General features: G+C 42.1%; 1 protein-coding gene across 1 annotated transcript; it reads right to left on the bottom strand.

Annotated features, from left to right (window-relative positions):
- Positions 1 to 65: 65 nt before the first annotated feature.
- ELOC (elongin C) lies at positions 66 to 27,677 on the bottom strand. Its single transcript, XM_065398039.1, has 4 exons — positions 27,600 to 27,677; positions 9,596 to 9,655; positions 7,449 to 7,592; positions 66 to 1,529 (listed from the first exon to the last, which is right to left on the bottom strand). The coding sequence occupies exons 2-4, from the start codon at positions 9,597 to 9,599 to the stop codon at positions 1,339 to 1,341; spliced, it is 339 nt and encodes a 112-aa protein (XP_065254111.1). The 5' UTR covers positions 9,600 to 9,655; positions 27,600 to 27,677; the 3' UTR covers positions 66 to 1,338.
- Positions 27,678 to 27,971: the final 294 nt, after the last annotated feature.

Genomic DNA, 27,971 nt, shown 5'->3' with positions numbered 1-27,971 from the left:
TCTAAGAATTATTTTGGTAGTAAAAATCTCCAGCCTGCCTCTTAAAGAAAGCAACTTATTGTCACACTGTTCACCATGTTTGTTTTATGGAATCTTGTTTTGTGACATGAGATAAGAATGAGTATGACAGGCAATTACCAGCAGGAATTGAACAACGGACAATTACATGTTCCATTCAAAAATGAGTTAATATCGTTGGCTTGCCAATCCTTTCCCCTTAAAATCTTAATATAAACATTGGACGTATTTAAGAAATCTATGAAAGATTCTCAAACATCTGTTTAATACCCCTTTACTTCAATGAAGAACAAAAGGGCCACCAATATTCAGCTTTTCTTGTATAAACAATGGGGAGGCAGGGGAGAGGGGGGAAAAAAAAAAAGAGGGAAAAGAACTACCTCTTTGGTAGCCATATTTAGGAAGTTTAAAACGCTTTGATCTAAGAGTAAATACAGAGTTTACATAACTGATCACAAACAGTGGAAAAGAGCCATTATAAATCTTGTACATTAGGTCAAGTGACAGTACATTATGAATAAACTTACATTTTATATAGAACAGAAGAGGGGAGTATACATACACTAGTTAGCATTAGTTAATAACATGGCTCTTTAATTCTAATTCCACTATCAGAAGAGCTGCATTTTTATTAGACAAGAGACCTGAACATTTTAAATTGTTCAAAGGGGTGAGTTAAGTTATGACTGAAAAATAAATCAGGTATACTTGTCCGTTTCTAAAAACATAGCTAAATTTTAATTAAAAAAAAAAACACCATAAAAAATTATCCTAGATACTGTTTTCAGCCCAACATGAATGTTTATGCCAGTTTACAAATCCTTGAAAAAGGGGATTTATAATGCAAGTGCTGATATAACTGAAGTTATAACTATGCTAAAGGGACAATTACCCTGTAAGGTGATAAAGTTCAGAGGTTTAGAAATTGCAACAATAAGAGAAAGTTAGAAATGCTAAACACCTACACATTTAGCTAATATTAGCTTTTAAGTAGCATTGGCTTAAACTCCAGTATTTTAAATGATCATTGCATTAAAAGATACAGTTCTGCCACACCTAAAGGATAAGGCATAGCCATCTACTAATTGGCATATTTATTTATTTGTCTGTTTGTGAAAAGGGCCTTATTTGTGTAAGCAGCAAAACAAATATAAACTTGAATGATTGCTATGCAACAGATCTGAAGATAATTGCCTCTGCACTGAACTTCACAGTTCTCAACCGCACACACGCAGCATGCTATATGAAAAAAGTTACTAACTGAACTACAGGTATTAAATACTGAAAAAAGTTTTACATTTTTATTATAATTTATTTTATTTAACAATCTAAGAAGTTTGCAGCCATCAGCAGTTCCAGTGCAATTTCAGGTGCAATTGGGAATTCAGGAATCTCCGTGGAGCTGTTAGTGTAGCGAACCTTGTAGGTGAAATACATGCATACTTTGGATAGGACGTGGGATGGAATCTCTCTAAAATTCACCTCATTTGTTTCATTTTCAGCAAACTGACCTGTTTAAAAAAAGGAAGAAAGAATCAGAATCAAAATTCCCTTGATAATGAACACAATTGTATTGCATGTGTGCAAACTCATCTAGACTACTTCATGTTAGTGTAGTCCCTTGTTAGGAATTAGACATTTTCAGTGTACAAGATGTACAGCATAGTGTGTTAAGACATGCCACAGTTACTGGAGCCAGGGACATAATTTCCATCACCTTTTGTTTAACCCAAACAAACAGAATATTTTTAATGACTGCCTACAAGCAATACGTGGAACAAAGGTTTGATCCTGATCTCAGTCTATGCTAGGAGTGCTCTCTGAGAGTACCATATTCAGCCCTGTAAGACCCACACTAATGTAAACACCTACAAGAAAGAGGTCAATCAATGATGACCATGTGGCCTGGCTACTAGGGAGAGATGTTTATTTTGTTTAAATAAACCTTTCAGGTGATTTGGAAACATCCAGTTGTACAACAGGGGCACCACATGACCCTACTTCTGTTACCATTGCACTTCCTTCCTTTGTACAGTTTGTCATTTGCTTGTTGTGTCTTGTCTTTAATTATATTGTATGCTCGTTAAGGCAAGAACCGTATCTACCCTTTGGGTGTTTGCACAGCACCTACCACAATAGGGCTCCTATTATCCCTGCAGAGCCAATACAGCTTTTGAGAGTGAAACAGCTTCTATTTCCAGCTTGAGAATTGTCAGCAGATTTGATTACTAATTTCCAGTCAATTACATCTGAGCAGGACTACAATCCAGCCCAAATTTCATGGGAAGAAGTAGGAAGGCAAAGCAGATTTTAACATACTTTGTAAAGCCATGCAACTTTCCACTTCAAATAAATATTCAAGTATCATTGAAACCAAGATCCATTAAATGTTTTCACTTTTCATAATCTATTACATCTGAAGAGGTTTTTTTATGTGGATGGAGGAGCAGTTATTTAACTTGCTGTAACTGTGTCTTAGAGATGTTCTGTACACGTGGACCCCACTCATAGGTGCACATGCACTTGAGATCAGAATCTTTTAAAACACTAGTGTCTGTCGGTGTTGCACATGCACCTTGTATGCTCCCATGTCATTCCTCCCAAAGGCATAAAAGGCAGAGCATCTCCAATGCTATTCCCTTCTCCTTTGTCAAGATTCTGGGCTGTAAGACTCGAGCTGCAAAGAGAGTCCACATAGGCTCCACATGTACAGAACATCTCAAAGAACCAGTTACTATAAGGCAGAGGTCCCCAAACTGTGGGGCACGCCCTCCAAGGGGGGCACTGAGGAACATTTTGGGGGCACAGGGAGGGAGCGCCACCTAGCTGTTTCTGGCCCCAGCCCCCTGCCTGGAGCTCCACGCTAGGTGCCCCAGTTGCCAGCCCCCAGCCGTGGCCCCAGCCTTGGCCCCCAGCCTCCTTACCCCTGTCCGCATCCCCCCCGTCAGAGCCACGGCCCCACTCCCAGCCATGATTCTGGGGGCAGGGGGAGGATGCGGATAGAGGAAAGGGGGGGCATGAGGTAAAAAGTTTGGTGACCACTGGAGGAATATCCTAGATCTACCATAGCTGAAATTTGCAGAGAAATCACATGGAACTCCATTCATACATTCACCAACTACTATTCAGTGGTGTCAGCCTCCAGATCTGATGCTTAGTTTGGTTGGGCAGTACTACAATCCTTATTTATATAAGCTCCTAGATTTCCTCCTCCTAAAGAAGTGGACTCCTTACTGATCACCAAGAATGGGATCCATATGTACAAATTCTCAAAGAAGAGAGAACACTTGGTTGATAAACAGACCTCAGTCACCATTGAAATGCTTTCCTGACTGGAAGAAAAAGGATGGGATGAATAGAATTCCTCAATAGAAGGTACTGTTCCCCTTGGGGGGGGTCACTGAAAATGAGGCAGGCTCACAGATTTTCTGTGTGACCCAGTGGATGAAAAGAATTCTTCATAAATCAGTACTCAGGCAGGTTTTGAAACTATGGATAGTGAAGAGATATCTAAAAGTGGTGACACTAGTTCTGGGATAAATCTGAGCTCTGCTGGATTAGCAAAGAAAGCCCTGTAAGGTTGATGGTACTGGGAGCAAAGGTTGATGCCACAGATCTTTCCATAGTTGGTAAAGTGAGCGTCAGAGATGGTACTGTTGAATACAGTACCAAGAGCTGCTCCAAGAACCAGACTTATAGATTCACAGATTCTAGGACTGGAAGGGACCTCGAGAGGTCATCGAGTCCAGTCCCCTGCCCTCATGGCAGGACCAAATACTGTCTAGACCATCCCTGATAGACATTTATCTAACCTACTCTTAAATATCTCCAGAAATGGAGATTCCACAACCTCCCTAGGCAATTTATTCCAGTGTTTAACCACCCTGACAGTTAGGAACTTTTTCCTAATGTCCAACCTAAACCTCCCTTGCTGCAGTTTAAGCCCATTGCTTCTTGTTCTAGCCTTAGAGGCTAAGATGAACAAGTTTTCTCCCTCCTCCTTATGACACCCTTTTAGATACCTGAAAACTGCTATCATGTCCCCTCTCAGTCTTCTCTTTTCCAAACTAAACAAACCCAATTCTTTCAGCCTTCCTTCATAGGTCATGTTCTCAAGACCTTTAATCATTCTAGTTGCTCTTCTCTGGACCCTCTCCAATTTCTCCACATCTTTCTTGAAATGCAGTGCCCAGAACTGGACACAATACTCCAGTTGAGGCCTAACCAGCGCAGAGTAGAGCGGAAGAATGACTTCTCGTGTCTTGCTCACAACACACCTGTTAATGCATCCCAGAATCATGTTTGCTTTTTTTGCAACAGCATCACACTGTTGACTCATATTTAGCTTGTGGTCCACTATAACCCCTAGATCCCTTTCTACCGTACTACTTCCTAGACAGTCTCTTCCCATGGACAGGGAGGATAAGGCAATCTGAAATTCAATGTCAAAGAACCCAAAGACTGAATGAGCGCTCTTTGTTCCCTGAGAACCTGGAGTGACATCTTTTATGGATGGAGTACTCGCTGAATGAGGTTCTGAAGGAGATCCAGGAACAACTTTTGAGCCAGATGCTCCTCTCATGGATTTCTCCATCAGGAACCACTTTAAGTGCACCTCCTTGGCTTATTAGATGCATTTTGGTGGGTTTTTGTTAAAGATTTGATAGAATGGTGAATTCAAAAATGTGAATCTAATCACTAATTAGAGAACAGCCAAAGTGGTGTAACTAGCCAATATAAACCCCCTTGCAGTTTTGGATGAGGCCCAGAATCAGTCATGAGGTCACTTCCTATACCCAAATTTAAGTCTGAATGCCCTTTTGTCCCTGAAATTTAAGAGGATTCGGATGCAGTCTGGTTTAGTTTTAATATAGGTTCATATTCACAGACCATTTGCTATAGCTCCAGATATAATTTGTCTATCTGGCAGCTAGAATCTTTTCACATGTAAACAGTTTTACCTTGATGATTTTTATACATAATGTGCTCAACCATGGAACCTGATTATACCATTTTTATAGAACACCCAGCTCAGGTGCCTGATCTCTTACCGCACTCTTTGTCCTTCATGGTGCTGTAGCCGTTTTTGATTTTTAATTGGCAAGCCCCGCCCACAGAGTCACAGCCATGTACTACTATTTGCAGATGTGGGACAGGCATGTATAGGCCCACCTAAAATTAAAGGAACACCCTCTCAGCTAAGGGGAGGAACCACTAAGCTCAGGCTACAAGTGAGTGCATGGGACAACAAAGGGGGGAGGAAGGGGAGGAAAAAAAAAAAAAAAAAAAAGCTACAGGAGTGAGGTCAAAGGTTGAAAAAAAAAAAAATCAGAGAACCAGAAGGGAACACCAGACATAGAACCCCTGACAGCATCTGCTGCTCCTCAGTGGACACTCCCCAGAGGAACTCTGCCCAGAGATGTGATTGAATGAGGGACCAGAAATAGACCCCCACAGTCACAGAGTGCCCCCTACATCCAGCTTCCTCCTCCTGGAGTGACTGGTGTGCATAGATCAGGAGGTGTGGGGAAAGTAAGAGGGGCTGCAAGATGATGCACTCTACATAGATGTGCGCCAGGGTCTCCCTCTCATCACGAAAGGGACAGCCATCAGGGGAGTTCATGAACCACACTAAGTACATGTTCATATTCGTAACTCCCCAAAAGGAGCCGCCAACAAATATATCTAGTGGGTTGTGGAACCAGAGTGGAGTACAGATTGGCTCAGAGTTCCTTGCCCTTCTCAGGTGGCAGCAGGTCTCACAATGTGGTGTTGGGGCAGGACACAAGGGCAAGAAGTGAATGGCATGATGCACAAGTGTATACAGATGTTTTCTGGGCATAGTTTGGAAGTGGACCAGTTGGATGTTGTGGAGCTCAGGTGGTTGTCAGGGGTGGCTGGGGAGACCCACACCGCAGGGGCCCAGAGAGGAGTTCTGGAGAGCCAGGAATGAGCAGGCAGCACCCTCCTGCAGGGCCAGCTTGAAGAAAGGGAGAGAAGCAGGAGGCAAGGCTGCCCTGAACTCCCCTGCTATAGCCCGTGACAACAAATTAAGATAAAGGCTGTGTAACTACACCAATATTGACAAAAATCAAGAAAACATGAGTAAGCCCCAAAAATCATGAGATTAAAAAACAAAAAAAACCCTCTGTGGTTTTTGGTTTTGTTTTTTAATTTTTGAACTTTCCCTGCCCAGCCCGAGTGTGCAACAATTAATATTGCCCACTGTCCCAAGTTTATTGGGTAAGGTGATTTTTTGCCCTTGCTACAGGAGCTCTCACCTCATCATTTGCCCACCCCCTGCCCAGCAATTAGTTCTGCTCCCATTCTCCCAAGTCAATCCTGTCCCCAGCTCCCTCATTAGTTCTGCCCATCCCCACCATCAGCACATTACTCCAGCCTCACTTCTGCTCTTCTCCTGGGGTTCTTTACCCTTCTTTCCCAGGGCTAGGGGCTGCAGTGCTGTCCCCTCTCCACCTTCCAGGATTGTGGGAGGCAGCTCCAAGGGCTCTTCACCACCCCACACCCCATCCCAGGCTGAGTGCTGCAAGAAGGGAGAGGGGAGGTGGGGGAAAAGCAGAGGTGCTATCCTGTCCCCATTACTCATACGAGAGGAGAGAGAAGGAGGGAGCAGAACTGCCGAGTTGCTGGGCTCTTTAGCTCCGATGTCCAATCCCATGAGAATAGCTTTGAGTTACTGAGGGATGGAGGCAGGGGGGAGAGTTCTGCCTGCAACAGCTCGACTGATTGTTTAGCCCCAGGAGGTGGGGAACTGGAGCAGATGACCAATCAAAAGATTCATCTGTTAGAGGGTTAGAGCTTGGGCATCCTCACAAGATTAGGCTCCAGCCATGCCCATCACTCGCAAAAGAATCATAAATGTTGGCAACAGTGCACAGCCCAGACTTCTCCAGAGCCCAGTGGTTGAGTAGGGATGGAGCAGAATCAGTACATCTGGGGCACGCTCCAAGTTTCAGACTGTACCCACCCCAGTGATATCCAAGGGAATTTCAAGATGGGGATTGTAGCAATTAGTTTTGGCTATCAGTAACTGAAAGATTTTAAAATGTAGCCTTCTAATCTTAACTAAACCTCTCCCCCACATACATGCCATTTGAAGGAATGGGAATGGGAGGGGGGAAAAAATCACAACTGTTTTTGTCTGTGGAAGTAATTGTAATTGCTTGTCTTACAGTAGCACCCAAAGACTTCATATACAGTTAGCACCTGATTATATATAACTGATAATACAAGACTTGATAAAGCTGAATTGTCTAAGTAGGAACAGAAACCAATCTGGACTGGGACAAGTCATTATTCATAATAGAAATTCAACTTTTATGTAACAGATTATACAAATCCAAACACCCCACAAAATAGGAAAGTGAAATAACCGAATTACAAGATGCTACTAAACTCATTGCACCTACCTGGACCACTCAACATAGCTTTTATTGTTCCTGATGTTAACGCATGCTCTCTTTTTACAATAAACTCATGACCATCAGAGGATATCAACTTCACATACATAGCATCAGGGCCCTCACACCCACCATATGTTTTCTCTTCTCCATCTGTAATAGAAAACAGATTAACCGATACTTTCAGAATATCCGGTTAGTACTTTCGTAGTATGAAGAAAGCTAGTACAGCTTATGCCTTTATTACAAGCATGAAGTCTCAGTGCGCTTACCTCTGAAAGACCAAAGAAATAAAGACATGCAAGGTAGCAAAGGAGAGGGTGGAGGATAAGACAAGGAAGTTGTTTCTTTTAAAGTGAAAAATTCAGCAGACAGCAAAACTTAAAGCTTTGTGCCTTAGAGAGCTAATTTAGTTTTAATATACTGTTACTGATCTGTCCCCTCCTTCCCTTGTCCCTGACCATTGAGTCAAAACATGATTTCAGTCATTTCTAGAAAAAGAAATAAAGTCCATTCAGGGTTATTTTTTTCCTTTATATAATAAAATAAACCCTGCTACTCAAATCTGAGACTATACTTGCTGCTTGCTCTAAAATGGCTGTTAAACATTCCTCATGAAGTCGTATTACCAGGGAAAGGTCATATTTCTAATGTTAATACATTAGAAGACAGTAATTAAGAATTTGCCAAATGAAGAAGAAACATCTCTTCCTACAGGCATTGTCTGTTGTCATGTTTTTAAGAGGGCAATTCACAGAATGAAAGTCTTTGCCTGGTATTAACGCATTCATTTAAAAAGGAACTCCAGCAACTTTAAAAAGTCAATTTGAGGAAAGTTTACTTACTACTGCAAGTAACGTACGTTTACTGCAACAAAGAGTAAACAAAATGTTCTCTTTATTTCCAATTTGTTTTCTACTTTGGACAGCACTTTGAACAGTCTCCTCTGTTTATGTGACCCTTTCACACAGCAGCAGGAAAATTAATTATTTAAACAATAGTAAATGTCACTGTAAAACTACAAAATTAGGCAGAGAGCTTAGTGGCAGACATAATAGCTGAAACTCCTCTCCCTCTCTTACCCCTCCCCCCCCAACCCATTAATTAGATTTCAACTTGTGTCTCTGGCTGATCCAGGGGTAAGACTGCCAAAAGATTCAAACAAGTTTCAAAACCTGAAGTGATGATAAAAAAAAAAGAAGAAGGCAAAATACCACTTTAATCCAATTTAAAATTAGAAGTTGTAGTCACGGTCTCTTTTCAGGTAGCATGTGTTTTTTTCCACAAAAATAATATACATTTACATAAGTTACTATAGTAAATAGGATTAAAGTAACTTTAATGAGAAGTTAATGAACTGTATATTCTACATAAGATTTCATTTTCAGGGTTGTATTAATCTGCTTACTTATTTTAATTTTTACATAACCAGTAAGATGCTAGAAACCCTCAATATCTGGGGTCAGTACAATAAGAAAAAGTCCAAGTATGATTATAAGGAGGCTTGGTGATAAATTTACTTCCTTTCAGCAGAATCCAGAGGTGGTAAGAGAATAGAGACGTACTTTTGAAGACTGGAATTTAATCAGTAAATATTAGTAAATGTCATTTCTTCCTCCACCCAAAAACAAATCAATGATTTCTATTGTTAAGGAAACATTAGAGATTAAGTGTACCAAATATATACTGCACTTGTACAGATTCTTGTTAACAGTTATGTCTTGCAGTCAGTTAGGAAAATGTGGCTTACTTTCAGGACTATCGGGGTTAATCAAAATAAAATTACTGTATAATTATTAGATGAGGATTTTCTACCAGTTACCATTAGTGCAAAAGCTCAAGTTGCTAAAAAGAAATACAGCTGGAAAGGTGTTTGTCAGAGTCCATAAAAATAACTGAATCCACCCAAGCCCACATTAAATCTAGTTATTTTCTCATTATGCAGTCATTTGAATGGAGACAGATAGGGCAGCTCCAAGCACGTAAAATCAAGTTAATTATGATGAGATAGTAAGCAAAATTAATAGTTATGTAAAGCTTAAAAATGCAACCTCCAAAATTCACAGTCCTTTCCTACTCAATTCCATTATCTAAAAGCCCAAGATGTTTCATGTTTTAAAAATGTGAAAAGCTGTTTGTTAAAAAATTAAACTTACCCATTCTCTCCTTATTAAATGTTTACTGCTTTGCGACAGCAGCTTTCACAGTAAGATGGTCTGAAAACAAAAAGTATTGATACAAGTGTCAAAATTACTTTTTAGTAGTAATTTCATAAGTCAGAGTTTAAGTGACCTACTATAAAGATTGATGTTCCAGTCATAAAGAAAACTTTAATGATATACAAGTCTGATTGAAGTATTCAGTAGATTCAAGTTTCAGGATGTGTTCCCTATCCATTAGATTCTCACAAGCTTTACAAAGTGAAAGCTGAGTATGTGAAAGATTTCCGGATTTTACCTTACATGTTGTAAAAATAAAGTTTTAAACCTTTAGCAGTCAAGGGCCTTAGAAAAGCTAGTTATAGTTTCTAGAACTTTAGGGGACAAATCTGTGTACACAGAATTTGCTACTATAATGGCAAAATTCCTATAAGATAAAACAGAAGAAAAATAAGCACTGTGTGTCACAGTGCAGTTAGCCTTGAACCTTTCACCAGTACTAACAAGTGTAGAAACTGAAGCCTTTATCTGCAAAATAATTCCAGTATGGACAACAGCAATTCAAGTTTCTTTATATTACACTGCAGTTATGCTCTGGAACAGTGGTGGACAAAGTTTTTGGCCTGAGGGCCACATCTGGGTGGGGAAATTGCATATAGGGCCATGAATGTAGGGCTGGGGAGAGCGTTGGGGTGTGGTGTGCAGGAAGGGGCTCAGGGCAGGGGTGCAGAAGGCATGTGGCAGGGGGCTCAGGGCAAGGGGTTGGGCTGCAGAGCACGGCAAGGGGCTCAGGGCAGGGGGCTGGGGTATGGGCTCTGGCCTGGCACCGCTTACCTGGAGCGGCTCCGGGATGGCAGCGGCGTGCAGCAGGGCTAAGACAGGCTCCCTGCCTGTCCTGGCCCCGCGCCACTCCCGGAAGTGGCTGGCACCACATCCCCGCGGCCCCTGGGGGGAAGAAGGGCAGAGGGTTCCACGCACTGTCCTCCCCTGAGGGTACCTTCCCCGAAGCTCCCATTAGCCATGGTTCCCTGTTCCCGGCCAATGGGAGCTGCTGGGGGCGGTGCCTGGAGGCGAGGGCAGCGCACAGAACCCACTGTCCCCTCTGCCCCAGGGGCTGCAGAGACGTAGTGCCGGCCGCTTCCAGCAGTGGCGCGGGGCCTGCGGCGCCACAGGGGTGGCAATCCCGCGGGCCAGATCCAAAGCCCTGACAGGCCGGATCCAGCCCACAGGCCGGATCCAGCCCACCCCTGTTCTGGAAAAAGGCAACTCTAGGACGGCTTGAAAGATAAATTCCACTCACCTACTTACCAACCCCTTACATTTATTTAGGGGTAACCCTTGAAACATGAAAATGAACGCATATTAATAGAATTTTGTGGGCTTCCTAAAGACTCAGGAAAACAGCACCAAGAGCAGTGAAGTTAACAATATTCTGGTCAGTTTCACAGATGCTATTCAGAACATTGTGGACAGTAATGAAACTGTCAAGAATTCTTAACAATTCATTCTGCTCCTTAGGAAAGCTATAAGTAACAGCAGAGGCAGGCACTGGAATTATTCACTACAGAGAAGGACCATAAAATGGAGGCTAGGGCAAGGATAGAGTACCAGAGACCTCTTCTCCCTTCCCACCATCTCCCACACCTCTGATAGAGAAACGGAGACAAGAAACTTTGTGGGAAAGCTGGAGAAGCAAAGAGAGAGAAAGCCCCTTTTCCTCTCCACCAGTTTGGGAGGGGGGTCATTGAAGCCTGACATTTACAATATACCTATTAGCCAGAGGCTGATAAAGAGAGCTCTAGAATCATAGAATATCAGGGTTGGAAGGGACCTCAGGAGATCATCTAGTCCAACCCCCTCCTCAAAGCAGGACCAATCCCCAACTAAATCATCCCAGCCAGGGCTTTGTCAACCCTGACCTTAAAAACCTCTAAGGAAGGAGATTCCACCATCTCCTTAGGTAACCCATTCCAGTGCTTCACCACCCTCCTAGTGAAAGTTTTTTCCTAATATCCAACCTAAACCTCCTCCACTGCAACTTGAGACCATTACCACTTGTTCTGTCATGTGGTACCACTGAGAACAGTCTAGATCCATCCTCTTTGGAACCCCCTTTCAGGTAGTTGAAAGCAGCTATCAAATCCACCCCTCATTCTTCTCTTCTGCAGACTAAACAATCCCAGTTCCCTCAGCCTCTCCTCATGAGTCATGTGCTCCAGCCACCTAATCATTTTTGTTGCCCTCCGCTGGACTCTTTCCAATTTTTCCACATCCTTCTTGTAGTGTGGGGCCCAAAACTGAACACAGTACTCCAGATGAGGCCTCACCAATACAGAATAGAGGGGAATGATCACATCCCTCGAGCTGCTGGCAATGCCCCTACTTATACAGCCCAAAATGCTGTTAGCCTTCTTGGCAACAAGGGCACACTGTTGACTCATATCCAGCTTCTCGTCCGCTGTAACCCCTAGGTCCTTTTCTGCAGAACTGCTGCCTAGCCATTTGGTCCCTAGTCTGTAGCAGTGCATGGGATTCTTCCGTCCTAAGTGCAGGACTCTGCACTTGTCCTTGTTGAACCTCATCAGATTTCTTTTGGCCCAATCCTCTAATTTGTCTAGGTCCCTCTGTATCCTATCTACCACTCCTCCCAGTTTAGTGTCATCTGCAAACTTGCTGAGGGTGCAGTCCACGCCATCCTCCAGATCATTAATAAAGATATTGAACAAAACCGGCCCAAGGACCGACCCTTGGGGCACTCCGGCTGCCAACTAGACATGGAGCCATTGATCACTACCCATTGAGCCCGACGATCTAGCCAGCTTTCTATCCACCTTATAGTCCATTTATCCAGCCCATACTTTAACTTGGTGGCAAAAATATTGTGGAAGACCGTATCAAAAGCTTTGCTAGTGTCAAGGAATAACACGTCCACTGCTTTCCCGTCATCCACAGAGCCAGTTATCTCATCATAGAAGGCAATTAGGTTAGTCAGGCATGACTTGCCCTTGGTGAATCCATGCTGACTGTTCTGATCACTTTCCTCTCCTCTAAGTGCTTCAGAATTGATTCCTTGAGGACCTGCTCCATGATTTTTCCAGGGACTGAGGTGAGGCTGACTGGCCTGTAGTTCCCTGGATCCTCCTCCTTCCTTTTTTAAAAAAGATGGGCACTACATTAGCCTTTTTCCAGTCATCCGGGACCTCAGCCGATCGCCATAAGTTTTCAAAGATAATGGCCAATGGCTCTGAAATCACATCCGCCAACTCTTTTAGCACCCTTGGATGCAGCGCATCCAGCCCCATGGACTTGTGCTCGTCCAGCTTTTCTAAATAGTCCTGAACCACTTCTTTCTCCACAGAGGGCTGGTCACCTTCTCCCCATACTGTGCTGCCCAGTGCAGTAGTCTGGGAGCTGACCTTGTTCATGAAGACAGAGGCAAAAGAAGCATTGAGTACATTAGCTTTTTCCACATCCTCTGTCACTGAGCAGGGTGGAGACAAAATCCAATAGAAAACACAGCCCTTTCCAGTGGCTAGTGGAAGAGACAATTAGCTTCTCACCAGGGACCAGCTCCTGAATATTACTGGGGAACCTCCCACCTTTCAAATTTCTCAGCAAGTAGATATAACAAGGCCTGAAATTTGTCAGTCTCTGCATGAGAGGGTAGTTCAGTCTGCATACCTATTCATGACATCTGTGTTTAGTGAGACTAAACAATGGTGCCTGGCGGTGTGATGAAAAGAATGGAAGCCACCATTCAACTCAATTTACAAAGGCCATCAAATAACATATTATCCCCACTTTACCGAGGAAAAACTGAAGGAAAATTGTCTTATAGACCAAAGCCAAATTTGAACCAGTAATCTTATAGGTGAGAAGCTCCGGAACATCACATACTTCTGAGTCTAACATTTTCTGAGGGTTAAATTGTGCACATGGTCATACAAATTCCCTAATTTCCCTGTACTCACCCTATTTTTGATATTTCCATGGGAACTCCCCCACAGAAGCCATAAACGTTGCTATTCCTGCACATAGCATTTCCTCAGCAGCAGTGCAATACTGAAACAATCCTAATTTCACTTTATAGGCTGGAAGCATGTGTAATGGTAGAAAAGTTAAAAGTTAATGGTAGAAAGGTAAGGGAGGTGTCAATTTATAAAAATCTATAGAATCATAATTTCAATGTTGTCACTCTCTACAGTGTGGCCGGAGGACTCATTGTCCCCTCCCCATCCTGGCTTCCAACTTCAGGACCTCTTTGGTTGGTGGAAATGTTGATAATGTTGTCAGAAGTTGGTTGAGTTGGGTATCACTCAAATGCCCTTTCTCCTACAAACACAATGGTACCAAACATGACAATTGCATGGATAGATATTTGAAAAACAATGTTTTAATTATACCAAACACAGGCACGTCAAACATGCAGCTCTCACAAAGTTAAATTGTGGCTCTTGACTGACAGTATTGTATTACCAGTTAATGCTTAGAACGATACATGGATTAATTTTTTAATGTTTCAGATTACTATATAAACAGAATCAAGTATCGGGGGTAGCCATGTTAGTCTGTATCCACAAAAACAACAAGGAGTCTGGTGGCACCTTAAAGACTAACAGATGTATTTGGGCATAAGCTTTCGTGGGTAAAAAACCCACTTCTTCAGATGCATGAAGTGAGATTTTCTTACCCACGAAAGCTCATGCCCAAATAAATCTGTTAGTCTTTAAGGTGCCACCGGACTCCTTGTTGTTTTTATATAAACGGAAGGATTGCTTCAAGCTGATTTGCCATTATTGGTTTAAAAAAAAAAAAAAAAGCAGTTCAGTGCTATTGATCATCAGCTTTGTTTATTATGCAAAGAATAATAATGAGGCACTTGTTAAGATTTTAGCATCTAACCAGAAGTTAGTTGAATCCATCCACAAATGGTTTGCATATAATTACATAACATACGTGTGTTTGAAATAATTTACCAACGTGTACAGGACTTGCGAGACCAGTTCCACACTTCCAGTCTCTCGATGACCTACTGCATACGATGGAGAGCTGCAACATCGCAGAACGGATCAAGCAGCTTGAATCGACAGCAAAGCCAACTTTTGGGATGGTACGGTGACACATGAAGATGGTTGAGTCTTTGCTGCTGTTTATTCGATCTGTGGGACTGCTAATTGGAATTTGTACCTTGCAGCACTGGAAGACTATGTGAAATACTTTTTTGTTTTAGATTTAATCAACTATTCTGCAATGCTTGCCTGGTACCTTGCTAAAATAAGAAGTGTAGAAGAGTCTGACAATGACATATGGGAAGAATTTTGAAAAGGAAATTGGGCTGTTAAAAGGTCGTCAGTTCCCTTCTGTGCACTTGGTTCAGATGAAGTCCTAGAACATGAAAACAGAGCAACGAAAGTTGTTGGGGGTAGGTGGCCATAACAGCATCCAAATGCTCTTTCCTGACAACCCCAGAACTCCATCGAATTTTGAACAAAACATTAAGCACGGAAATAACCCAGAAGTAACCAAGCACCATCTAGACTCATTAGGTACTGTTAAATGCCAAGGAAGGGCAATTTTAAAGCTACTGGATGAGCTTACTCGAATCGCACTAGTATATGACAGATCAGAGATCATTACTATCATGATGAAAGCAGTATTCAGTGATAAGATGGCTAAAGATGTCAGTCGAATGGATACTTAGGTGAAGCCTTCAAAACCCAGAGTTATGACCCAAAGAATTATCCAAGGCTCTGTCAATCTATGGGGCCCAATCAAGAACAGACTAAAGTTGTGTTTGTATGCAAAGAAAGTCAGAGCGAAGGTGGCATGGACTATTACAAAATTAACTATAGGTCATTGTTTGCTTGTCTCCTGGTCATGTCCAGATCTCATCATGATGTTGATCTACAAGACTGGGAAAGTAGGAGTTCTCCATGATAGCACAATCGACGTTTGAATGCCACAGAACAATGCATACATGCTAGGCGAAAAACAAATTAATGCTCCTCTTGCATGGTCTTCCTAAGCCAGCACCTACAGACAACATGATCAGTATGTTATGCTAGCAAAGGCCTTTCAATGTAGCAATCATACATGATATGGCTGATGAATAAGCTCTCAACAAACCAGAAACTGTAAATATCTGCCCCAGATTTGGCGGAATATTTCATTATGGACCTATGACAAAAGTCCACCTCGTGTTTAACACCTGTGCAGAAGAATCAATTAAAAATATTACCAGAAAGACGACACTCTGAGGTATTGCATCTGCCCAATACAAAAATCATTGACTCAACAAATATCTTCAATGTCACAGTGAAGAAGCTACTATCTCATATTTGCATGAAGGAAGAGCTAACCACATACTTCGCAGAAAAAACACTCCATTATGCCTTTACATTGCTCAAAGAATTTTGCTGTTGCACGGAGTAATAAAGCTATGTCCTCAAGCTCTTCAGTGGTGTTTCTTTGTAGTTCCCATGGGGAGGTTGACACTAAAATGATCTTTCATGCCATCAAATGTCACAGAGAGGTGCTACTGTTCTAGTGCTCTCTGAGAGAAACTACCCAAGACTTCAGCAAGATTCTGTTTCTGTTCCTCAGCAGGAGGTACAAAATCGCTGTATATCCCTCAGAGATGTGTTCCTATCATTTGGACCTGCTGCCGCACTGCCAGGTTTCTATGCCCTTACAGGATGTGACACTACTGGAAGGTTGACTGGAAAGACCAAATTATCTTACTGAAAGACATTTGATTCAGCCTCCAAAGACTCTAAAGGTGCTCGGAATGGCTGAGACAGTCATTGATGAGGTCAAATGAACTGTAGGCATTCCTATGCAAAGTTTACCATTTGAAGACCAACATTACAACACTTGCAGAGCTATGTTGATGGATGTTTTCCAAGAAATGGACAAATGGAGAAAAACTGCCACCAAAAAGGGGTGTATTTATACTTGCTATCAAGAGGGCAAATCATCAAGCAATGGCATGGCTCTAGGATGATTGAGTACATCCAAAACTACCCTCCCCAGCGGACGTGGATATGTCTTTGGTGTGATCAGTCCATCCTTCGTTATGTCTGAAGTTACACAAGCTCCCAAAATCAGTCCTTAAGCTAATCAAATGCTTGTGTACAAAGACTAGATGATCACCACTCTGCAAATGTTCAGTCAGCAGCCTACCTTGTACATAGCAAGGATCAGTGTGACAACATGTCTAGCAGCGAGTTGACACTGACAATGAAAAAAATGTTTTCGGTTCTACATGCCCAGGCTAGCTTCCCTAGGATTAGCCAAGATGCATGTCTTATGTAAGCAATGCATCCCTGTGTGAAAGTATAATTTAAAAAAATGTTGACTTTTAAACATTTTCTCAACTGTTTATCTACATAATTGTTCTAGGTTTGTCTATTTTGTACCATTTTGTTTGTGGGAGATGGCCTTTTGAAAGAAAGAAATGGGTTGAGTTGGTTATCAGAGGACATTATTTATCAAAATTTCCACCAACCAGAAGACCTGAAGCTGGGGGAAGAGACTCCCAACTGCAACACCGCAAAGGGTGACATCATAGAAATTATGATTCTGTAGATTTTTATGAATCAATTGACACCTCCCTTTCCCTTCTACCACTAACCATGGAATGAGATTTTACCACATTATGCTCCCAGACTATTACAACTCCTGTTGCAGTATGAGGAAAGTGTTCTGTGCAAGAGCCAAGTAGGTGTGATTCCCCCACAGATGGAAATGGGAGAGTAATATTTATCTTTCTTCTTCCAACTCTCTAGCAGAGGATCCCTTGTGCTTCCTTCCCCACACACAGAACCCTTCCCTATACTTCAAAATGAGTAGCAGTGAAACTGACTAAGACATCATCAATTCCCCTTTACAGCTAGGAAAGTACTATGAACAGCAACAGCAGTGCAGGTGTAATCCTGAGTAGGAAAAAAGCAGGGGGGTGTGGGAGTAGGAAATGGCAGTGCAACGACAAGAGGAAATGGGAGGAAAACAAAAGGGAAACTGGGTGAGTTGAACCCAGAAGGGACAGAAAATAGGCAACCTAGTGACAGCCTATTAGAATCCCTTTCTCTCTGTCAGAAGAGGCTGGGAGTGCTACACAGGTAGCACATACTGCACTTATGGGAGATTATCTTGTGAGAGAACAAGAGAAGTACTGTTTTCCAGCAACTAGCCTCAGGTTAACTGGAGCAGATTCAATATGATCCAGAGCAAGCAGCCACCAAACTTTCCCCAGACAGTGGTAAGACTGTTGCGATAGGTGGTAGGGGCTCAATGGAGCTTTCAAAAGGGAAACAGAGAGCCACAGAAAACAGAAAAATAGGATGAATGAAGGCAACTGTATTTGATGTTGATACCTATCCAATTTGTTATTTTAATACCCCAATAACAGAAGAAATTCAGAAATAAAAAAATAAAATTTGAAAGTGGTTAAAAGGGTGCAAGGGTGAAGAATTTCACAAGTTATAATTCAGATTTTACTGCTTTCAGACACCTTTCCCCATATACAGTTTTTGCACACACAAAAAAATCTCATACAGAACACTCTACAAGTCAATGCTTTATCCAGCAAGGATTACTTTGAAGTTGTCAGCTATACCCAGTCTTTCCCAATTGAGCTTTGAGTGGTCATAGGCATTATTTAATTAGTAATAAGTTAGAAATAGGCAAGTCAAGTAATTTATTACACCCCCCTATAAGAGCAGATTTCTCAGAGTATATTTTCTAATTGCAGTTTACATTTGTGACCCAGGGACCTCTTGATGCCAACTAGCAGAGTGCACTGAGGATGCAAAAAGTTCTACAGGGATCCCCTGGGTCACATGTATGCATAATAATTCACAAAATTACATCAAAAGGGTGGCATATGAGATCTCAGAGCCAGTAGCCTACTGGCCATCAAAAATGTAAGTACAGATCATATTAAAAAGAGTTATGTATCTATACTGGAAGTTAACTCAAAAGGTTTTGAGAATGTAAGGCAGGTAATAAGTAATTGGGTTCCAGGCAGGGGGTTAATAGAAGCTTTTTATTGTGTATTGTCTACTTCCCAATACAGGCCTATTTGCATATGGAGCCAAAATACTAATCAAGAGAAAATTTACGGGAATAAAACAAAATAGCAGGAGGGGATCCCGTTTGAGTAAAGAAAATGGATTGTTGAAGTATATCTGAGGGACAAAGATCCCCCCCTGGATCTTTTACCACCGAGGAGTCAAGCTGATAGTGTGACTTGTCTTGAGAATGGAAGATCACAGCCAAGCCCGGCTGTAATACACTGGAAGGCTTTTGGGTGAGCTTTGCCCTATGAGACATGAAAGTAACTAGGTATACAAGTCTAGCTTCTAGAATGCGAGTTATGATTTTATTTTATATGTAACTATTTGTCTCCAATATTTCTACGTGCTATCATTTGAATCTCTACTCACTGTTAGATATTTTTATAGTGAAAACAAGCAAAAGTTTATTTAAGTGCTGTCTGTTAAGCGGAGCTGCAATCTAAAGTGCACTGGTAAGCTGGGAGGTACCGTTTCACAGAATTCACAGGTTGGCTGCTCCCAAAGAGCATCCTATGGATCAAGGGCTGGACATTCCGGGGGATGCTCATAGCATGTCTATTGCTAACCTGCAGAGGGACAGCGGAACCTGTGTTGGCTAAGACAGGAGTGTTTGTGTTCCCTATGACCAGTGGAGTCAGGGAGCTGATGGACAGCAGACACAGATAAAGCTTCTTCACACTAAGGGCAGGTGGTAGTGAGGTGTCTCACAACCCTGACTTCCCCGGGAAGTGTCATAACACTTAAATACCATGTTTCTTCTGAGAATCTGGAAGCACCTTACTTAAGTATTAACCTCACTTTACAGAGGGAAAAACTGAAGTCAAGGTTAAGGGCCAATTGTAGGGACCTAAATATGCAGAACAGGTACTTTTAAAAATTCCACTAGGCACCCATCTACATATTTACGGGCCTGAATACTTGTGGAAAACTTGCCCTAAGTGACTTAATCAAGATCACATTAAGTCAATGCCAGTCAGGAAGAGGATCCAAATCTCCTAACTGCCAGTCACCTGCTCTAGTCACTAGTCCATGCTGCCTCCCTTTATTATATGGTCTTTCCCTGCACATTCCATCAAGAACCCACCTAAATAACAAAGATGAATACTAGACATTCTGTTGATTTCCGCCTCTGGAGCATCGCTTTAGGGTAGAGGCTTATGTGATATTACCAAACAGGCAGCCAAGTAACCTTGCTTAACTCCCAAAGTGCATGTGTGTTTGGTTAGCAACAATTCCTACACCATTTCCTTTACATAAACACAGAAAACATGAAGCAAAATATTTAGAGGCAAAACAGGAAAAAACCCTACAACACAACTGTAAAATGTGTACAAAGTTGCTAAACGATTCACCCCACCCAAAACGATATTTATATCTATTTATGATTTTCACAAAAATTAATTATTTGAAAGACATGGAAAAAAGGTCACTAGTTTCTCTAAACTGAATAAAATTCATCAGCAATTAAAAATTAATCTTATACCAGTGCCTTAAATATGCCTGTGGATGTTAAAATTCATGTATTTTGTAAGAATAAGGATTTTTAATCAATTATTGTACATAATTTCCCTGCTTCAAACTGTTTTGCAGCATAATGTATGCCAGGTGCCTGATACCTTCTCCATAAACAGAAGTTGTTGCAGTTTAGCATTGTATACAACTGTGTACAGTTGTTTCAGAAACAAAATTAAGAAAGGTGCAATGTAAATCAGAAACCCACTCAACTCATCTCTCAGTGTCAACATCTGACATTTGGGTTTTGGACCTCCCCCCTCCTCTCAAATACTATTTTAACCATTTACTATCCACAACAGTGTGGATCTTAGATCTGGTATATCCTTGCAGGTTATGTATTCTCTGCTGCACAAACCCAGGGGGACATGGTTTAAGTTGTCAACAGTTCTGAACAGGAATTGATATGATTGCAAAGAATCCAAAGTCAATACGACATCCAGGATGGTTGTTTTATACACTCTCTTTTACAGAGAGATATACAGGATTATTGAGATACAAGGATAAAGTTAAGGTGTCCCAAACCATTAACCCTGCATTTTCTATATAGTAACCACATTTTTTCCCCCTTAACTTGAGTTTCCTAGCTTTCAGATGTTCATTTTTAAAAGCAAAGATACTAAGTTATTGATATGTATTTAGAACCTTAATTCTAATTCAACAGTGTTTGGGACTCTTGCAATAAGCCAACAGCTAAACATTTCCTATTTTATTCAGAATTAACTGGTTTTTAATTAACGTATTGCTGCAAACCTCCCCAGCAGAAAATCCCTTAAATAAATTTGATCTAAATACCAGAGACTTTTCCCACATGCCTCCAGTCAGATACTTCAAAGAGGAATACATTTGTTAGCATCTTCTAAAAACCTGGTCACTATTTGGTAAGTGATCTGCTTGTAGCAAGATCTCAGATTTCAATAACAGTTGCTCCATGTAATAAGGATTATTGGAGAGGAGGGGGCATGCAGTGATTAGCTACAACAGTTACATTGAAAAACTCCATGCACATCAATGAAAATTGTTTACTGTTAATTCCAAATCAGAAGCAGAATGTCAAACTAGTCTCACAGGAGGAAGTGTGCCATGAATTACAGAAATTTAATGCTTGCATAAGTGCTGAAAACAGTCAGATTCAGGATTGGTCCTGCATGATTTCTCCTTCTAACAAATGACAATTGAGGCATTCAAGACTGTGAAGGGTGAAATTAGTAAAGACAGAATAGCATCTTGTTTTTATCTTTCTTGTAGCAAAACCAGAAAGACTATGAAATTAAAAGAATAATATATTCAGAATAATGAAAATAGAAAAATTTTAAAAGGCAGTCTCATGGCAAATCTACTGCTGAGGAAGGCCATGGGTAAACTATAGCTTTATAATAAAGAGGACTGAATGATGTTATAAATCACGTGAACATTTGCAACTACAAAAGTAATCAAATAATATGCTTCAGGATATTAGCCTGCAGGGGTCAAGAAATTTTTTTTCCAAGCTGTGGTACAAATATTACAATAGAGTAGGTGCTTTATATCTGTTCTTTGCCTCTCTGAAGCATCCAGATATGATACTGCTGAAGGTAAGATACCATATTAGATTTAAAAAAAAAAAAAAAGAAAGAAAAAAAAGAATTGACATTGATTGGTCAAACAAACATGTAGGGTTACAATATGACCAACACTCCTGAGTGGGTATTTTAAAAAGCCCCTCCCCCAATTACAGTCCTACGTAGACTACCCTGACCTTGCATCCGGACACACAAAAGTAGGAGCACAGCACACACTCTAACCCCTTCAACACACACGCCTGCCAAGCTGTCAGGCAGGGAGTGGAGGAAAATGGATAGCACCTTGGCACTATCATACAATCCACCAGCCATTACCATGGGTGTCAATGTGCTTGTGGTATAGGTCAGCGGCAAGTTATTACCACACCCTTCCCCCATAGTAAGAAGAAATGGAGGGAGTTGTGCCTTGGAGGTGTGTTTGAAGCACAGTATCACCCAGGCTATTCAGGAGATGTGCAATTTACAGACCACCTTTTGCTCAAGGTGGTACTTAGAAGCACCATTTAGCCCTAGCGATTTTCCCCATAGATGCTAAAAAAATTCATACTGGCATACGACTACTGGCAAAACAACAGAACAGTCTTCAGTCTGCAAACTAAAATAATTTGAAGAGAGGTTTCGACAATATAATTGTTTAAAACGGCTCTCTTCAAATGTCATCTAAAGAAATCCAGCATCAGCTGCTAAGCATATGTAAGATAGACACATACTTAAAGTACTAGTACAGGAATCGGCAACCTTTGGCCCGCGGCCCGCGTGCCAAAGGTTGCCGATCCCTGTACCAGTACATCAGTACTCAATGTTTTACCCAGTTAGTGTTATGCATGTGAGAATGAAGACTGTTAAGCCATCTGGTAAATATCAGCGTGCAAGCAGTGGGCCACTTAGCTGGTTCAATAAACCAGTGGTTCTCAACCCTGGCGGTATGCAGATGTCTTTCAGGGGGTATATCAACTCATCTAGATATTTGCCTAGTTTTACAACAGGCTACAGAAAAAAGCACTAGCAAAGTCAGTACAAACTAAAATTTCATACAATAAAATGTCTATATTGCTCTATATACTATACACTGTCATGCAAGTACAATATTATATTCCAGTTGATTTTATAATTATAGGGTAAAAATGAGCAAGTAAACAATTTTTCAGTAACAGTGTGCTGACACTTTTGTATTTTTATGCCTGATTTTGTACACAAGTAGTTTTAAGTGAGGTGAAACTTGGGGGTATGCAAGACAAATCAGACTCCTGAAAGGGGTGCAGTAGTCTGGAAAGGTTGAGAGCCACTGAAATAAACAGTGAAATATAGATATGCAAAGGCATGTTTATCTGTTCCAGTAAAATAGTGACTACTATGTCCACTGGATAACAAATTCATAATGACAGCCTACGTAACTAATTTATAGTAATTAAAGACAACTGAGAGCAGATTTTGGCCACAGTAGTTTTAGAATATTAACATCTAGCTATGTGTGCGCCAACAACATATTACATATTACTTTTAATATACTCTATTATATCCATTTTTTCAAGATACCAAGCAAGTAATATGAATTCCTTCACCATCAGTAAATTAGCATACAAGTCAAATATGATTCAGAGAGTTCACACCCCTAAATAAGAAGAGTTTTGTAAATACATTAGGCACAGTAGAAAGACCACAGAAAGCGTAGGCCCACTACTTAAGGGGAAAGAGAGCTAACGGCACATGACATTTAATGAAGCATTTAATGCCCATTTTACTTCAGTCTTCACTACAGAGGTTAATTGAGATCCGATGCCTAGCACAATTAATATTAACAATGAGGGGGAAGGAACAAAATCCAGAATGCAGAAAAAACAGGCTAAAGAATATTTAGATAAGTTATATGTATTCAAGTCAATAGGACCTGATGAAATTCACCCTAGGGTATTTAAGGAACTAGCTGAAGCAATCTTGGAACCATTAGTAATGATCTTTGAGAACTCACAGAGCACACGTGAAGTCCCAGAAGATTGGAGAAGGACAAACATACTACCTATTTTTAGAGGGAACAAATTGAACCTGGGAATTATAGACCAGCCAGCCTAACTTTGAAACCTGGGAAGATATAATTATTAAACAATTTGTAAGCACATCCAGGATAACAGGATATTAAGTAATATCCAACATGGATTTGTTAAGAACAAATCATGCTAAACCAACCTAATTTCCTTCACTGACCAGGCTAGTGAATGGGAGAGTAGAGGGGGGAAGCAGTAGACATGATTTATCTTTATTTGAGTAAGACTTTTGATGCAGCCCCACATGACAGTCTCATAAGCAGATCACATTTCCGTAGTTTAGATTAAATTACTAGAAGGTGGTTGCATAACTAGTTGAAAGAAAAAAAAAAAAGAAAAAAAAAAAATGGTTCATTGTCAAAGAGGGAGGATGTGTCTAGTGGCGTTCTGCTGGGATCTGTCCTGGGTCCAGTATTATTCAATATTTTCAAGAATGACTTAGAAAATGGTGCAGAGAGAATGCTTATACATTTTATGGATGACACCCAGCTGGGAGAGGTTGCAAGCACCTTGGAGGACAAGATTAAAACTCAAAGGGACCTCAACAAATTGGAGAGCTGGTCTGAAATCATCAAAATGAAATTTAAAAAAGTCTAAAGTACGGCACTTAGGAAGGAAAAAATCTAAGGCACAAATACAAAATGGTGAATCTTTGGCCAGACAGTTGCACCGCTGAAAAGAATCTGGGGAAGTATAGTGGTACGAGCAGGGTCCTAGAGCTCGGGCTCCAGCCCAAGCCCAGAAGTCTACACAGCAACAGCCCGAGTTGTCTGGCACAGTCCAACCACAGGTTTTTCTCTGCTGTGTAGATGTACCCTACAAGGATAGCTAAGTACTGGATAGGCTTCCCTGTGGAATCACAGTCACTGGAGGCTTTTAAGAACAGGTTAGACAAACACCTATCAGGGATGGTCTAGGTATACTTGATCCTTCATCTGTGCAGGGGAATGGACTAGATGACCTCAAGGTACCTTCTAGCCCTATGTTTCTACAAAATATTGATCAATAAACAAATAGGCTAGGTGGAGCAGTGGGCTAATGCATTAGCTTTTCATCTACAAAAGTATAGTTTTAAGTTCTGTTACATTCTAGGTAATTAAGTTTTAATCTTATTCTAGGTCCCACTGTCATTGGTTTACTTCACATAGTTACCACACAATTTCTTGTAAGTGCATTTACTGCTCAGTTCTGTTTCTCCTGAAAGATTCACAAAGATATTTAGGTTCCTAACTTTCACTGATTTCAATGGAAGTTGGAGTCTAGATAGCTTTGTGATCTGGGCTTTAGTGCAGATCAGGACTGAAGTACATTAGTAGAGCAGTGTGAAAGAAAATTCGTACAGCTATTTGCAATTCAGCTGGCTCAAGGCTGGGAGTGTGGGGTCCAAATGCAGCTGGTTGGGGCTCAATGGGGTGAGGGTCTGGGTGCAAGGGTCTTGTCAGGGTAGTCCAGGTGCATAGGCATTGGGGCTTATCGCAATTGGGTTTCCTGTATGTTGGGCTCAGCTGTTGGTGGTCTGAGTGCCGGGGTGGGGGTCTGGATGCGGGAGGGGGCGCTTGGTGGAGAGGGCTGGAGGTGGGGGGAGGTCTCGGCAGGAAGGGCCGGATGGTGGGGGCATCCGGATGCACAGGGTTAGGCAGCTGAGGGAGCAGCTCCCCATAGTGACTGCTCCCCCCATGGTTGAGGAGAAATGGGGACAGGAAGCAGGGGCAGGGGGGAGGAGGGGTGCGGAGCCAGTGGAGGATTCTAGGGGTGGGTCTGACCCGGACCCAGCCACTCCATGCAGGGAAATTCGCTCCTTCCACACCCCCAGCGCAGCTGGGACTAGCCGCTGAGCCCACTGAAAGGTAGGAGCCACCGCCTGGGACATCCCAAGTCCTGGGTGGGGCTGGGGAGGGTTAGGGTTAGACCCGACACCAGCCAGGATGCCTTCAGCCCTCCCCTCACAGTGATTTACCTCTCCGCCAGCTGCTCCAGGTGCCCAAAACCACACGCCCACGTTGCTGGGGAAGGATACATGAACACTCTTGCAGCTTCCCTTTGCTTCCCCATCAGAAAGTCATATTTCTTCAGGGACGCAAAGAAATCTGCAAATTCTACATGCACACAGTTGTGTAGAATTCCCCCTCGAGTATTATTTGTAGCATTCTAATTACAAACTGAACACTCGAGTCCAATCTGCCTTCATACAACATAAGAAACATGAACAATGATACAGAAATATTGTATCAAGAAAGTCTTCAAAACCAGTTACCATTTACATAGAAAGTTATATGCATATAGGTGATTTTTGGGGATCTGTGGAAGAATGTGAAGGGAATGGTCAAAGAAAATGATTGTGCATAAGGAGAAAACTTTTAGTACACTGTTCTATAAATACTCTGCCTTCAATCCTGGTATAAGTTATTTTCTGCCTCCTCATTCAACACAAAATTCTCTCGTTTTAAAGTAGCACCTGGCCACCGCTTTATTTCATTATACCAATGCCAAACCCAAGTCTTCCACACTCTTATCTCTAAGGCACTGTCTATGCAGAGAACTTTATGAAGCTTTTCCCACCTGTACCATTCCCAACTCACTTGATCAGTGGCAGCCCTAGTACAGAGAAGGGTCAGATGTTTTCCAGCATTTTTACTACTGTCTCAGCTAAAGCCAGTCCTCATTGGTAAAAATGCAGAAGTCCTCCAGAGCCTTGTCTATGGTAGGGCTCCCATTGATTCTAACACTGGCTCAGCAAAACTGACATGACTTTTTTTGTTTTTATTCCTGATGTAAATAAAACAATGATTGACAGAAGACTGGCACCTAACAGAAGGCCTGCTTCAAGATAAAAAGCATTACATAATGTATAAGTAGTTACATAGTGTGAAGGCTAGAAGGTGGTATGGTGCACCACTCAAAGAACATTATGGTATTTGGATATCAAAGCAAGAAGAGCCTTGTGCTATATATGATTTTTTCCCTTCCCCCAAGCATGAACCCTGTAGTCTAAATGCTTTTAATTATCTGCAAGTGATCAGAAGTGCGTGAAATAAAATAGGAAGGAAAGGTGTGTGGATATTTGTAGTTTCCCTTTAGTGACAGTCTTCACTCACAAGCTGTAACACAGATGCTGGATATTGCAACTTGTGAAACAAGACTATCATTAATGAGAGACTTTAGTTTCTCTTTTCTTTTCTTCACACAAATACATTACTTTACTCCCTACAGATATTTAAGACCATTTAGACTAGCCGATTCACGTTTAAAAGGAGGGAGACAATCACAATCCCATACATCCCAAGACAAATCTTACTTTGGTATCTAAGCACCGTAACCTACCTTAAAAAGGTTCCTAAATTCCTCCATCCTTGGGATTTTTGTAACCGAATTATTTCCTTCCCTTCAGGGAGGGGAAGAAGGAGGCTCCCTCATTGGTGGAGGAAGCAGTCAAACAGAGCACTAGTTACAGTACTGCTTTAGAGAGGGTTTTTGTTGTTGGTGTGTGGAATCCAATGACTGTTACAGACACATGGGAAGGGAGCGAAATCGCCCCTGGCACACCCCTGAGCCTCCCTCAGGCCGCCCCGAGCCCTAAACACGCCCCCAGCCTCCCCCCGCCCAGGGATGAGTAATAAGATTTCCGCCCAGGGGGTGGCCGCTTCTCGGAGCGGGGCCCGGGCCCTGGCCCGGCTAGCAGCGTGCGAGGCCCGGTCCTCACTCAAAGGCCTCGGCGGCGACTCTCCTCCCCCCCGGAGACGAAACGAGAGGGGGGGCAGCCTCTCAGCTCGCGCCCCGTCCCCTCCAGCCGGCCGTGGCGGGGACTCACTTGTGTCAGCTTCGCTGCCTCCGCTCCCTGCTCGCAGGGCCCCCTGTTCCGGGCCAGCTGCCTCGCAATCACTTCCGATAGGTCAAAGGTTAGCGCCGCCTGCCGCCACCATAGGGACAGGCAGCGTTCCAGCCTCCTGCCCTTGGACGGTTTACCAAGCCCAGGTCCCAGCATGCCATGGGCCACGGCAGCCCGTGTCAGCAGGAAGTATTGCATGCTGGGAGATGTAGTTCGCACCAGGCACTCTACGTGCCTGGAGACAGCTAGAAAGGACTGCTCCACCATGGTGGAAATAAGGGTAGGTAATGGAAGGCAGTGTTGTGTCCCCGTTGGTGGATGGCTGTATTGCCAGCCCCAACTAGCCAAAGCGCA

Source organism: Emys orbicularis, chromosome 2 (assembly GCF_028017835.1).
Source record: "Emys orbicularis isolate rEmyOrb1 chromosome 2, rEmyOrb1.hap1, whole genome shotgun sequence".
Taxonomy (NCBI): Eukaryota; Metazoa; Chordata; order Testudines; family Emydidae; genus Emys; species Emys orbicularis.
Note: the sequence above shows the minus strand (reverse complement) of the source record. Positions and strands in the feature narration are given on the sequence as shown.

Bases quoted from the DNA above. Each gene is read 5' to 3' on its own strand.
- ELOC (XM_065398039.1), bottom strand. The intron at 1,530-7,448 runs GTAGGTGCAATG...TTTTTTAAACAG, and splicing joins AGCTATGTTGAGTGGTCCAG to GTCAGTTTGCTGAAAATGAA.